Source organism: Ctenopharyngodon idella, chromosome 16 (assembly GCF_019924925.1).
Source record: "Ctenopharyngodon idella isolate HZGC_01 chromosome 16, HZGC01, whole genome shotgun sequence".
NCBI classification, from domain to species: domain Eukaryota; kingdom Metazoa; phylum Chordata; class Actinopteri; order Cypriniformes; family Xenocyprididae; genus Ctenopharyngodon; species Ctenopharyngodon idella.
The window spans coordinates 12,830,677-12,845,969 of NC_067235.1; the positions used below are offsets into that span (position 1 = coordinate 12,830,677).

Sequence of the window (15,293 nt, forward strand, 5' to 3'; positions counted from 1 at the left end):
ACAGACACCTCGTTTTGGGTCTGGGAAGGGGTGTTTTTATGGCAGTACTGCATAAAGTGCTTATCGTCTCCTAATCAGGACCCAAAATAGACAAATATATTAAGTCTGATTTTTAAAACAAAGAAAATAAGCGATGAAAGGATGATGGTTAGTATGCGCCAACAGTGGGAAACTTTGTATTCGTGCAGTCCGCATGTCAAAAGATCAAATCCAATTTGAAGCTTGTGACATATCAACCTGATCACTTTATTTAGCGTTCATGTAAACACTATGTTCGGATTCATTAACGGAATAATTTCATTCCAATTGAAATAAAAATTGTCCAAGTAAATGTAGCTAATAGGAGTATAACGATATAAGGAGTATAATTGAAAAAAATGGTCTCTCTCTAAATAAATTCAATTATAATTAACATTTTCTTTAAAAAAAAAATTATCTATACTGTATACTAAACTAAATACAGGGAGCCCTTTCTTGCACATTAAAGGTTACAATTAACAACAGAGCTTAAACTATTGAATTCAGTTGCTATTTATTTTTATTTGAGTATTATTTTTATTTGAAATATAATCATTTACATAATCATTTACATGACAAATGTATTTAAACATATATTAAACAATTAAGAAGGAGAGGTTGCGAGATTACGCGTAAACAGATCGTCAGTTCTTCTTCTGTGCTTTTTCCTGTTGTGGCGGTTAGCGAACAGCATTGCATTACTGCGCGCGCCCCCTTCTGGATTGGAGTGTGGATCGCTTGTGACTGACTGTTTTCGTCGTCTGACTGTATGCACCGAACCGTGACGTCTGTACCTTGACGGTTCGGGACAAATACATGTACCGTTACACCCCTAGCAGCTAATGAAGAAAAGCAAAATACACACAACAAAACTTGGTATCTGCTAAAACTACTATAAATCCAAACTATTCTGATTGCTGCTTCACATTAAAGCTATCAAATGGTCATTAGTAGAACTATAGACACTCTGATATCTGATTTTAAAAATATATCCGTTAATATTGTTGTTAGTTGCCTAATGTAGTTGCCTTCTGCATGTCTCTCAAAGGAAATGGAGGAAGAAGCAGTGTTGCAGGAGCCTCTAATATACCTGCACAGCAGTGTGGGATCTGCAGAACCTTCATACATGCCCATAGCTGGATGGGAGCAGCTCAGCTGTATCCTTAATGAGGCTTTGGGTGGCTACAATGAGCTCCACCCTGCCATGAACCTGGTGCTGTTCCAGGAAGCCATGCAGCATGTGTGAGTGCTACATCTGCAGTGTATGCTTTAGTGAATACAGATTTAACTGTAATTACACACGTTTTTTTTCCTGACTGGTTTCTGCAGGTGTCGGATCAGTCGCATCCTGGCATGTCCTAGAGGCCACGCCCTCCTCGTAGGTGTGGGTGGCAGTGGCAAACAAAGCCTGACCCGCCTTGCCGCCCACCTCTCCAACATGGAAGTGTTCCAGCCCACCCTCAGCAAGGGATACAGCATACAAGACCTAAAGGTAACATCGTCCACAGAGTTCACTCCAATAGACTCTGGCTGCAAAATATAATCAATGTCATACAAGATGAAAATTAGAAAACCACATACAGCAGAAACCACAACAAATGTGACTATGATAATGTGCCAAACCATCATAACCCACATCAGCTGCCCAAATCATAGTACCCATCGCTGCAGTTAGGTGAGGATAAATCTAAAATGGCGGTGATTCATTACCAGAGATCAAGCTTTCTTTTAGACAACACTTTCCCTGATCAATACCCCGTCCGGCTCCATCGATCTCATTTAGTCCTGCCCGGATGCAATGGGGAGTAATTGCCAGATCCTATTAAAGAACCAAGGCAAATATTTCAATGCCCTATTGATGAGGCCGCTGCTATCATTTCATTCATCAGTGTGTGGTAAATCTGAGGCCAGTTGGCCGAGCTGCATTGATCTCTATACACTCACTGTTTGATGCCCTCTACACATAATCATGAAAAGACACTTCATCTTGGTCTCATCCTGATTCTGTGCATATATGTATATGCGCAGTCTTACATTTTGGCCTAAAAGAGAGTATGTATAAAAGAGAGCCATGTCTCAGTGTAACAACTTACTTTTTTTTTTTTTTTTTTTTTTTTTTTTTTTTTACCCCCTTGTTAATGTGTGGTCACATTAGCAACATTTTGGCTAAATTTTGTGGGCAAAAAGGTCCATTGTCTGTTGTCAACAGTGTAGCAATGTATGAAGGACAGCTCACATAGAAATCACTTTTAAACCAAGCAGCTTTCAACCAAATTGGACACATTGAGAAATGTGCGTGGGCAAATCACATGGATTCCTATTGAATTGAGTGGATCTTGCCTGCAAAAACTGACCAAACAACGTTAGTGACTGCACCTTTTAAAGTTGAAGTTTGCTGCTAAAAGCAACAGATGCAATTGCAAAAATTATACTTTTCGTACAGGTTTTCCAAATACTCCTTTTGTGTTCAACGGTTTGGACAAACATGTAGTTTTTCCGCTGTTCAAGGAAATCAACCTATGAATGGCTTACAGTACAGCTGCATATTAAGTCCTGTTCACACAAATAACGATAAAATTTTGAGAAAAAAAAGTTGTTTTTATTTGATGAGAATAGTGAAGTCCACACCACAGCTATAACGACACAGACAGTTGGAATCAATTTTTTTTTTTCAGCTGATGAATGATCCATCGACTTTAAAGGATTAGTTCACTCACCTCCCCCCATGTAATCCAAGATGTTTATGTCTTTCTTTCTTCAGTCGAAAAGAAATTATGGTTTTTGAGGGAAAACATTCCAGGAATTTTCTCCATATAGTGGACCTCAACGACTACCAACGGGTTAAAGGTCCAGTTTCAGTGCAGCTTCAAAGGGCTCTACATGATCCCAGCTAAGGAATAAGGATCTTATCTAATGAAACGATCGTCGTTTTCTCAATATTTATTTTTTTTTTTTAATATGTACTTTTAACCACAAATGCTCATCTTGCACTAGCTGGGCCACGCATTACGTAATCACGTTGGGAAGATCACGTGTGACGTAGGCAGAAGTACCGCGGTAGGGCAGAAAACTCAATCCAACGTCAAAATTGTATGACATCGTTGTTTTACCTTTTTTGTAAAGGCCGTTTGCTTAGTCTTTGCACATCCACTTTGTAAACACTTGCTCGGTATTTCTGCCTATGTCACCCGTGAGCTTTCCAACGTGATTACGTAAATTGGTGTATCGCAGAGCCCATTGGTAGCCGTTAAAGTCCACTATATGGAGAAAAATCCTGCAATGCTTTCCTCAAAAACAATAATTTCTTTTCGACTGAAGAAAGACAGACAGACATCTTGGATGACATGGGGGTGAGTAAATTATCAGGATTTTAATTCTGAAGTGAAATAATCCTTTAAAGAGCTGAGCATTTTAAGTGGCAGACAACATACAGTAACTGCAGCACGTGCTTATAATAAACTAGTTTAAAATAATTAGTTTTTTTTTTTTTTTTTAACTGAAAAATTTATACACCGCAACCTTGTAGCACTGTAGACTTATTTGTAGGGATTTTGACAGGCCTGTCAGTTTACTTGCTGTTGTAGAAGTGCCAACATGTTCATTTTGGAGATTTTTTTTTTTTTTTTTTTTTTTCGGAAAATCTGAAAGGTGACAGGAAATGATAGGAAAAAGAGGGCGAAATGGGATCTGGACATGGTGTGGGCCAGATTCGAACTCAAATCTCCCACATGAGCACCATAACTCAATGTATCTGAATGTTTTAATCGCTCAGCCACAGCTCAAACTGATTTTGGAAATTTGTTTTGCTCCCCCATTTTGTTAGAGTCCTAAACTATCTCATGTATTTTCAGGTGGATTTGGCTGGACTGTACATGAAGACGGGGGTGAAAAACATACCCACAATCCTGCTCCTCACAGACGCTCAGATCCCAGAGGACAGTTTTCTCGTCATCATCAGCACCCTGATCTCGTCAGGTTAGACCCTCCCGCATACGCACACATTCATACATGCCACGGGGGGGCTCATTGTGTATTAGTCTGATGAATGGGAAACATATGTAAATGGAGTGGGGCCGGTGAAGTAGATTAAGGGTGACTGGAACAGGCCTGCGTGTCATTGGATCAAGACCCCAGAACACAGATGGTGGCTCTCATCTGTCACTGATGTCAAGCGCAGAGGTCGGAGACCCGCTTAGTGCTTGAACCAGAATAAAGCATCAGATCATCTGAGTTAACAAATGTAACATAATTTAACTGACGTGTGTGTAATTGTTAATGCTTAAATGCACCAGAGAGAGTTTATTCCTAGATGCCATGGAAGGTTTGTTAGAATAGCAATTATTTGTCAGTATAGTAACTTCCATTTTCAAGTTGTATAAAGTTATATATTACCTTTTGAATTAGATTTTTTTTTATTTAATTAATTTAGTGGCAAGGATGATGACTGTTTTCGAACAAGTTTCCCTACACCCCCCTCCGTCTGCCAATGTTCAGCCAAACAGATTGGTTGAGCCTATGTAATGTCAGGCCACTCAAACAAACAGATTAAAACTCTGTTTGAAGCCGCTAGAGGCACAGAAATTGCGCATTGCAGCTTTAAGTAATTCACATTTTTAACTACTTCTGAAAAATTCTGTATGAACATTTTAATTCACTGTAATTAATGTGATGAATTAATGACTTAACCCATATTTGTGCTTAGTTGCAGTGTTATTTTAGTATTATTTATATATAATAATTGTTTTTATTAATATTTTAAATGAGCTTTTATTTTTATTTTCATTTTCATTTTAATTGATGTTTAATTTTTTGTTTTTTTTACTAATATTTCTAAATAGTTTTAAGTTTTAATTTCCCTTTTTTTTTTCAGTTAGCAATTTTAGTACTTTAACTAAACTTATTTCAGTTAGCTGCCAAGGCAGCATTTCAAATTTTTGTTCAATTTAAGTTTATTTATATTTTAAAATTGTACAAAACTTTTATTCTATTTTATTTTTTTTATTTTATTTCATTTTATTTCAATTAACAATGCTGTTTATTTATTTATTTTTTTTTATTTTTTTTTTTTTTTAGTTTTAATTTTTAAGTTGGCATGTTTGTTTTTTTGTTGTTGTTGTTGTTGTTGTTGTTTTTTTTGTTTTGTTTTTTTTTCATTTTTTTTGAAAGAAAAATTGGAAAGTTGACAGGAAATTATAGGAAGAAGAGGGCGAAATGGGATCGGGGGAAAAAATCACCCTATCTGTTTCCTAAATGCATATTATGCATGAATGAATTTTTCACAATAAAATCTATATGTTTCATTTTTCATTTTTTGACCTCATCATGCATAGTTAAAATGTCACAACTACACCATCCTGTGAAAATTTCTCCAATAATTTAGTCCGTTTAAACCCACCCCTGCAAGCTCATGTTCATCAGCTTCAACTTTGAGACAACTGTGCAACAACTGTTGTATAGAACCAAGTCCCCGCTCTACATTTTGTATTTGTATTTTGATAAATACTACTGTATCTAGACCTATCTAGATCTACCTACTAACACCTACCTATTAGTTCCTAAATGTTACTTGCTCAATATAAAGCTGTGTAAATACATGCATGTATGTGACCCGTTCAAATGAAATGAATGTGTTCTGTGGCGGTCTGACTCCAGGTGAGATCCCAGATCTGTTGAGTGAAGAGGAGGTGGATGGTGTTCGGAAAGCTGTGAGGAGTGAAGTGCGAGAACTTGGTCTTCTGGACAACTATGAGAACTGCTGGAGCTTTTTTATGAATCGAGTGCGACAACAACTCAAGGTCTCACTACAATGATTGTGTCTTTTATTATACGTATTAGATTTATTTTGCATATCTTGTTTGGATCATAGAAAAGTGTCTACAGTGTGTGCATACTGTATGTGTGTGTAGGTCGTGCTCTGCATGTCTCCAGTAGGCAATAGCCTGCGTCTACGTGCCCGGCGTTTCCCAGCTCTGCTGAACTGCACCACTCTGGACTGGTTCCAGGAATGGTCCCTGAAGGCCCTCCAGTCTGTCAGCTTGAAGTTCCTGCAGGACATCCCAAGTATTCAGGTAAACCTGAGCTCCAGTTTGGCAGTGGAAGTAGCTTCATTGGATTTCCACACCAGTACTTCATCTATAAATGCTCCTTGCCTGTAAAAGTTTTGGCTACAGCTCTTGCATACTCATGGGATATCCCAAAGGCCCCGATGTACTCACGGTAAAGTTCTTTTTCATTCTTCGCTGTTGGCAAACATCCCGACATTGCCCACGCTGCTGGGAGCGGCATTTAGGTGAATACAGCATAACAAACACACAACAAAAATGAAAGCGGTGAGAAAACAGCAGTTAAGAAAGCATCTGGTCACAGAGAATATGTTTGCTCCAGCTCTGCAGTCAAGTCAAGTCACACCACTTTTATTTATGTAGCACTTTATAAAATAGATTACTTTCAAAAAACTTTTAATTAGAATTACAACTTCAGTTTCTTCTATAAAGCAGCTCTCCACTGTGTTCATGTTACTCGTGACCTCGACAGACTGAACAGAAGACATAAACTGGAGAATATTTCCATGTAAAAAAAAAAAAAAAAAAAAAGGGCGCCTATTATGTAATCCCCATGGACCAATGGTAGCTTGAAGGTGTTTTTTGGCAAGCTGTTTCGAACTCCCCAAATGGACTCCAAACAGAATTAGTTTTGGCTTGATTTCATTCGAAATTCACACCAATTCGTTCTTTGATTTCTCTTGAAGTATATCAGGGCCTGAAGGGCACAGTTCATCCAAAAATAAAACTAAATTCTCAACTTCATGTCGTTCCAATCCCATATGACAAGCAGACATGTTGGATACTTTTTTCAATATTATAAAAGCAAAGGGCAAGATTATGACATAATTTACATGTTTGGTTGAACTATTTGGTTAACAGTGTTGAAACAGGGTGTTTCTAGTCTTTCTGTTTTTAAATAAATAAAAATGTTTAATTCTCGTTTGGTAGTTTTTTAATGCCATATTGATTTATAGTTTACAGGAAGTCGTTTTAATTCTTTCAATAGGCTTAGCAAAAAGAAGTTTCATTTATCATCTCACACAGAAAAAGTAAAAGGCTAAAAGACACTGTAATTCTTTCAATGAGTGTTCTCTCCTCACATTTACATCTGCACCAGATTCCTCATCATTAGCTCGACTCTGAAGTGAAGACAAATGGCTGATCACATGCACAGTGAGCTCAATGACAGACGCAGTTTCTCTCTCTCGCGGCATTGTTGTTTTCTCTGCACCAGTGGAACGATCACTAAGCAGGATCATTTATGCTAATAAAGCAACAGTGATTAATAAACACAGACTGACCCTCAGAGAAGCCACAGCTGTTTCAGCCAGACTGTGTGCGTGTGCTGGAGTTTGTACAGACGTGTGTGTGTGTGTGTGTGTGTGTGTGTGTGTGTGTGTGTGTGTGTGTTGACTCTTGGCCAGCTGTGGGTTTGTTTCCTCTTTGTGTATTTCACTCAGTGTTGGACTATAATACTGGAGTATTGAATTTAGGGCTGTCAGTCAATTAAAATATGTAATCACAGTTAATCTCATAATGTTTGTAGATAACACATTCAGTTGCTCTTTAAGGAAAGTAAAATAAATTATAGGCCTTTGTGTAACTCAGCAATTTGAGTGGATGAGAAAAAAAAAATTCAATTGCACAACAAACATCTTCTTTACTTTGCAAACTGCATCAAAACACTGTAAATGCAAACCGGTAACTAACTAACTCTCTCTCTCTCATATATATATATATATATATATATATATATATATATACATATACACATACACACACTTGCATGTTAACGTATTATCTTTGGAAACTTCAAAACTTTTAAATTACTGAATTGCTATTCAGTTCTCAAAGTCAATAGAACTATTTTTTTTTTTTTAGTTCTGTCAACGATTAATCGCATCCAAAATAAGTTTTTGTTTACATAATATATGTGTGTACTGTGTATATTTTTTTATGTATATTTAAATACACAGATATGCATGTGTATATATTTAACAAAAATATATTATATTTATATATAAACTATTTATATTTATATATAATATAAATTATATATAAATATATATGTAAATATTTCCTTAAATAAATATGTGTGTGCATTTATATATGTATATAATAAATATACACAGTACACACACAAATATTATGTAAACACAAACTTTTATTTTGGATACGATTAATCATGATTAATCGTTTAACAGCACTACTATTTTATATTATTATAAATATTTATATTTTTTATTTATCCTCTATATGTTTGCTCTTGGATTAGATTTGTGATCAAATCCCAACTTTGTGCAACATTTGTTATCTTAATGTGTTTATGAGTATAAAAGTGCTTCATTTCTGACACAGGTAACAGTGACCTTTGAGTTTAAGAGATTGATGGATTATTTACATGCATTTAACTCCGTATGCTGTTTATCAAATAGCATTATTGTCAGGTCTTTATTTATAACCATCTCTTTTTTTTCTTGCCAGCCAGTTACATGTACATGTTTTATTGCTTTTCAGTGAATTATGATCTGTGTTCTTGCATCTTTTAAAATGCATTTGCCTTTGTCTGAATTGATCTTTAACAGTCTGATAAATGAGTCAGTCATCAGACAGCAGTGTGCATCATAAATAACCAATAAACAAAACACAACGTGCAGTCTCAGAAAGTTAGAAGCCATGTGACATAAACACTCGCCCTACTTTATACAGGGTGTCACTAGCCTCAGGCCATTATTTTCCCAGCCCTCTACCTGCTTAATCTTTCCTCCAGCGTCCTGCACCTAAATTTCAGATTGAGTAAGTCCAGAAGCCGGCAAAAGACATACAAACTTGGGAGATGAATTCAGGATTTATGAAGATGATATTTCAGGGCCCTTGACAGCCGAGGATGTTAAAGAGCATTTAATCCGAACAGGTCCCTCTCTCCCCACTCTTACTCTCGTCTTTACAGCCAACCGTTCGGGAATCCATCAGTCTTTTCATGGCCCACGCTCACACGAGCGTCAAGCAGGTTAGCAAGCATTACTGCCGCAATGAGAGGAGGCACAACTACAGCACGCCCAAGAGCTTCCTGGAGCAGCTGAGACTTTACGAGAGTCTGCTGGAAAAGAGAGAGCGGGAACTGCATCTGAGACATGGCAGGCTTCAGTCCGGCCTTCAGAAACTCAAGACGACTGCCTCTCAGGTGTGTACAACTCATCAGCACCACAGAGTTCCTAACCGACCCGTGTAGACTCCTCAAGGCTGGAGTCGTGGAATTGTAGTTACTGCTAGTTAATATGCCCAGGATCACTCACTGAAGGCTGAGGGACTCATAAACCTTGAGTCTGATAGTCTGATGATTGCTTGCCTTTGTGATATAGTGTTTAGTATTCAAATGTTGCAGAGGTTTTATCTGATAATGGAATCTAGATTAAAAAAAAAAAAAAAAGTTGCTTTTACAACTTTCAGCAAGTCATAAAAAGCTGTTTGCGAGGTCTTGGAGAGCTTTGATTATGAGATTAAATTTGATCATGTGTTGGTTGAAAGTGTTCCAAAAGAAATTTGTGAAATTTTACCTTCAAATGTCTGAGAGACATAAATATGTAAATAAATGAATAAATGCATATTCTTTTTAATTGTCAATTCAAAATAATCAATTCAAAGTAATATAATTTGAAATTAAATATTTTTAAATTATAACATTTCAAAATAGAAGGATTTTCGTCTCAAACTTTTGGACACCACTATATTTATATTTTGTTGTAATTACACTACCATTCAAAAGTTGAAAGATTTTTTTATTTTATTTGATCAAAACAACAACAACGACAACTAAAAACATAATAAACAGTAATAAAACACAATAGAATTATATTATAAATGTTTTTACTGTCACATTAGATCAATTTACTGTGTCCTTGCAGAATACAAATATTCATAGTTTAAAAAATAAATAAATAAATAAATCTTACTGACCCCAAAATGTGAATGTCGTATAGTTGATTAAGAACAGAACTCTGTTTCCTGTATTAACCAGTGCTTCTAGAAGGTAATTATGAATAATTAAGAGACTATCTTATACTAAATGTAAACATCATATATTCACATCAGGTTGAGGATCTGACCGTCAAGCTGAACTCACAGGAAGTGGAGCTGACGCTGAAGAACCAGGCCGCTGAGGCTCTCATGGCCAGGATTGGCCTGCAGACAGAAAGAGTGAGTCAGAAGAGAAAAGATGCTGACCTAGAGGAGCAAAAGGTAGATAAACCAAAGCTGGAGGATCTGAGATGTATCTTTACTGAATATCAAGATGGTGCTTTAATATTTCCATATTACATATGAGAGTGTGTATTCATCTGCAGGTCGCTGCCATACAAGCAGAGGTGTCACGAAGACTGAGGGAATGTGAACGTGATCTGGCTAAAGCTGAGCCTGCTTTAGAGGCGGCTACAAATGCTCTCCAAACACTAAACAAGGTAGTGTTTAAAAAAATAAAAAGAAGGGGGAAAAAAAACCTTTACAATTTGTGTAAATGTACACTTTATACACTACCATTTGATTACCAAGTTTAGGGTCAGTAAGAATTTTTTTTTTTTTTAATTTTTATTCAGAAATGGCATATTCAATTGATCACAAGTGACAGTAAAGACATTTATAATCTTACAAAAAATTCTATTTCAAATAAATGTTCTTTGGAACATTCTATTCATCAAAGAATCCTAAAAAAATGTGTGTGTGTGTGTGTGTAATAGGTGTATGTTTAAAATTAAGAATTAATGTTTCAGTATATTCATATTTCTGTTTCTTATGTATAATGAACATTTTACATTTATTAAAAGATTAGTTCACTTCTGAACTAAAATTTCCTGATAATTTACTCACCCCCATGTCATCCAAGATGTTTATGTCTTTCTTTCTTCAGTCGGAAAGAAATTAAGGTTTTTGAGGAAAATATTACAAGATTTTTATCCATGTAGTGGACTTTAGTGGGGTACAATGGATTGAAGGTCCAAATTGCAGTTTCAGTGCAGCTTCAAAGGGCTCTACACGATCCCAGATGAGGAATAAGGGTCTTGTCTAGCGATCGGTCATTTTCTAAAAAAAAAAAAAAAAAAAAATGTATATACTTTTTAACCACAAATGCTCATCTTGCTCTGCTCTGCAATCCACCACGCATGACGTAATCACATAGAAAGGTCATGCGTGACGTAGGCGGAAGTACCGATCCAGTGTCTACAAAGCGAATGTGCAAAGATTAAGCCAAACGCCCTTTACAAAAAAAAAAAAAAAAAGGTAAAACAACGATTTTGAAGTTGGAGGAGAAAATGAGATGGAGTTTTTCGCCCTACCGTGGTACTTCCACCTACATCGCGCGTGACCTTTCCAACAAGATTGATCGTTTCTCTAGATAAGAACCTTATTTCTCGTCTGGGATCGTGTAGAGCCCTTTGAAACTGCACTGAAACTGGACCTTCCACCCTTTGTACCCCACTGTATAGAGAAAAATCCTGGAATGTTTTCCTCCAAAACCTTAATTTCTTTTTGACTGAAGTGATTCTGAAGTGAGCTAATCCTTTAAATGTTGAGTTATGGTCTGAGAACTGGTAAATTTAGCAGTAGTGACTGATAATAAGGACAAAATGAAATGGTACACTACATTTGTGTTAAGAACATTCTAGTAATCGTTTCTGGATCATTCTGAAGTGGAAATATGGCTGTTTTACAAGGTAATTGCAGGTGAATTTGTGGGAAAGCCGCAACCTGTTCAAATATTTGTGTCACCTGAACTTGATGGTTTAAAGGTTAACACTTACTCAATTAGCAGTTCATAAAAGATCTTTTTTCTTCTTTCTTTTGTTTCTTTTAGATAAATCTGACAGAGTTAAAGACGTTCCCGAATCCCCCGGAGGCTGTGATTAACGTCACCGCGGCTGTGATGGTGCTGCTGGCTCCACGCGGGCGAATTCCAAAAGACCGCGGGTGGAAGGCTGCCAGAGTCTTCATGGGCAAGGTAAAGGCATTTCTATGACAACAACACACCCAGTGCTGTCTAAATCATGCTAGTGTAATCCACAACCAGCCCTTGACCCGCAGACCCCGCTAACATGCTACAGTGTCATGAATACACCATGTTATGAAAGCACTTCTGTGAGAGAATATTAAATACATGTCACATGAGATAGAAATGGAAATATTAGGGAAAGGTTGATTTATGAGGTCAGCATGAAGGGGAGGAGATGGCTTTTGAAAGTATGTTGTGTGATATATCAGATGGATAAAGAACTAGAATGCATATTCAGAGGTTGCAGGTTGAGTCCTAAGTAGGAACGACCCAGGAATGAAAAAGGTCATAACTGTGCTTTATTACTACTGTGCCCTTCAGTGCAACATTTTATCCCAGATTATTCTAGGTCTAGTGTTTGTGCATTTACATTTTATTTTAAGAGGCTTTCAATAAAATGTTTGTGCAATTTAGTATGTACTTAAATATGTTGTGTTTTCCTAATAAAGCATCATAGCTAATATATAATTTATTTCTCTAAATTAATTATCTAAATTAGTTTTGTATTTTTGTATCTTAATGCACTGAGCTATATATTATGGAAGCTTGTTTCCGCCACTAAATAAAAAAATAAAAAAGGTAATTGCGACTTTTTTATCTCACAATTCTGACTTTTTTTTCTCTCGCAATTGCGTGTTATAAAGTCAGAATTGCGTGTTATATAAAATCAGAATTCTGACTTTTTGTCTCGCAGGTGCAAGTTTTTATTACGCAATTCTGACTTTATAATTCGCAATTCTTACTTTTTTTTCTCGCAATTCTGACTTTATAACTCGCAATTGTGAGTTTTAAAAAGTCTCAATTACCTTTTTTGTTTTTATTTCATGGCAGAAACAAGCTTCCATAATATATACACTGCAATTCAAAAGTTTGGAGTTAGTAAGATTTTTAAATAAATTAATACTTTAATTCAACAAGGATGAATTAAATTGATCAAAAGTGACAGTAAAGACATTTAGAACGTTACAAAAGTTTTCAATAGCTTTCTATTCATCACAGAATCTTGAAAAACATTGCAGTTTCGACAAAAATCTTAAGCAGCACAACTGTTTTCAACATTGTTAATAATAATAAATGTTCCTTGAGCACCAAATCAGCATATTAAAATGATTTCTGAAGGGTCATGTGACACTGAAGCCTGGAGTAATGATGCTGAAAATTCAGCTTTGCCATCACAGGAATAAATTACATTTTAAAATGTATTAAAATAGAAAACAGGAATTTTAAATTGTAATAATATTTCACAATATTTGCTGTATTTTTGATCAAATAAATGAAGCCTTGGTGAGCATAAGAGACTTCTTTCAAAAACATTACAAAATCATACCGACCCCAAACTTATGAATAACGTATAAACACAAAATACACTACCGCTTTTATATTTTTTTTCAATAAAGTCTTTAAAAAAATAGGAAAACGTCATAGTTTTTTTTTTTTTTTTTTTTTTTTTTAATATAATAATATAATCACTCTCTTCTTCTCTAGGTGGATGACTTTCTGCAGGCACTACTTTCTTATGATAAAGAGCACATCCCTCAGCCCTGTCTGAGCGTGGTGAAGCAGGAATACCTGAGAAACCCAGAGTTCCACCCCGATCACGTCCGGACCAAGTCCTATGCAGCTGCAGGCCTCTGTGCGTGGGCCATCAACATAGTGCGCTACTATGAGGTGAGGAAGTGTGACGAACAGGACTAAAAACACATGAAAGTACTTAAATATGAATATTAATGCAATTTCATTCATTTAAATTCAATTGAATTAAATGATCAGATTTGTAAAAAAAAAAAAAAATATATATATATATATATATATATATATATATATATATATATATATAATAAAATCAATAAAGAATTATAAAAATAATCAAAAAATTGAAATATTCAAAATATGTTTTTTTTTTTTTTAAACTCGTTTATTTATTTATAATTAGTTTATATTTGAAATATGTAGATATTAATTCAATTTGAGGAATTTAAATTCAATACATTGTTTTATTAATTTTAATTTTAAATAACATGCATAAAAAAAAAAAAACTTATACATTTAATTTAAAATATAATTGAAAAAATATTAAGCTGTAATATTCCAAAGTCAAAGTTTCTTTTAACTTTTAATTTTATAAAATCTGCTTATTTATTTTGTTTATATTTGAAATATATGGATATCAATGCAATTTGAGAAATTTAAATTAAATGAAAATTATTTTATTAATTTTAATAATATTTTAAATAACAAATGTAAAAAAAAAAAAATCTAACTTATAAATGTAATAAAGAATTAAATAAAAAATAAAAAAAAAACTTCGGGAAATATTTTGAGAATATTGAGCTGTAACTTTCTATAACGCAAAGTGGTTTTTAGCTTCAAAATGACAAACAATCATTTATTTCAAGAATTCAGATTTCGTTAATGTGTCCATGTAAGGAAAGCGAATGTCTGTTGGGTTTTTCAGGTTTATTGTGAGGTTGCACCAAAGCGTCTGGCTCTGGCACAAGCCAATACTGAACTGGAAGCTGCTACTGCAAAACTGCTCAGTGTTAGAAAGAAACTGGAAGTAAGTGAAAATGTTCTCTATTTTATACAATAAAATTAAAAATGGCCATCCATGCACCATAACCTGTCAATAATACTTAATATTAAGATATAAAGTAGTTGTATCTCATAGTTGCTTTGTGTTGACAGGATCTGGACAGGCATCTGCAAAGCCTAACAGCTCAGTTTGAGAAGGCGGCGGCTGAGAAACTGCGCTGCCAGGAGGAAGTGACACGCACCAGCCAGACCATTGAGCTGGCCAATCGGCTGGTGGGAGGCCTGCAGGTACTGGCCGGCTGTGAGAGGAGAGGGTCTGGGGTTATAGGAGAGTGCACCAGCAGACCTAATCTCAACATGAGTTTGGCTTCATTCAAAGGGGAGGTGGCCATGGCTTAAATGTTTGGCCAGACGCTGAGATTGAGCGCTCGGAAGGAAGGGGTGCACCACGGCAAATGCACCATTGATCTGGGCAAGGGGCTAGATGGCTGTAGGCCAGTTCGGGACAGCGAAACAAGAAGGGCACATATTCATCTGCTATCTATTTTCCTGAATGGGGCGATCAGGATAATTGGTTTATGAAGGATGAACTGGATTTGTGTGTACATGCCCGACTTTAAATGGTTTTCTCTTTTCTCACTCCCTGTAGCTTTAAT

General features: G+C 35.7%; 1 protein-coding gene across 1 annotated transcript in view; it reads left to right on the top strand.

Moving 5' to 3' along the window:
• Nucleotides 1-15,293, top strand: part of LOC127497465 (dynein axonemal heavy chain 11) — a 79,830-nt gene that overhangs the window by 34,750 nt on the left and 29,787 nt on the right. The window contains exons 51-62 of the mRNA XM_051865939.1: nucleotides 1,067-1,260; nucleotides 1,348-1,510; nucleotides 3,870-3,993; nucleotides 5,671-5,813; nucleotides 5,925-6,086; nucleotides 9,013-9,246; nucleotides 10,155-10,301; nucleotides 10,406-10,519; nucleotides 11,911-12,054; nucleotides 13,591-13,773; nucleotides 14,561-14,662; nucleotides 14,791-14,925. Coding sequence (XP_051721899.1) covers nucleotides 1,067-1,260; nucleotides 1,348-1,510; nucleotides 3,870-3,993; nucleotides 5,671-5,813; nucleotides 5,925-6,086; nucleotides 9,013-9,246; nucleotides 10,155-10,301; nucleotides 10,406-10,519; nucleotides 11,911-12,054; nucleotides 13,591-13,773; nucleotides 14,561-14,662; nucleotides 14,791-14,925 — 1,845 coding nt within the window. The remainder of the gene's footprint in view (nucleotides 1-1,066; nucleotides 1,261-1,347; nucleotides 1,511-3,869; nucleotides 3,994-5,670; nucleotides 5,814-5,924; nucleotides 6,087-9,012; nucleotides 9,247-10,154; nucleotides 10,302-10,405; nucleotides 10,520-11,910; nucleotides 12,055-13,590; nucleotides 13,774-14,560; nucleotides 14,663-14,790; nucleotides 14,926-15,293) is intronic.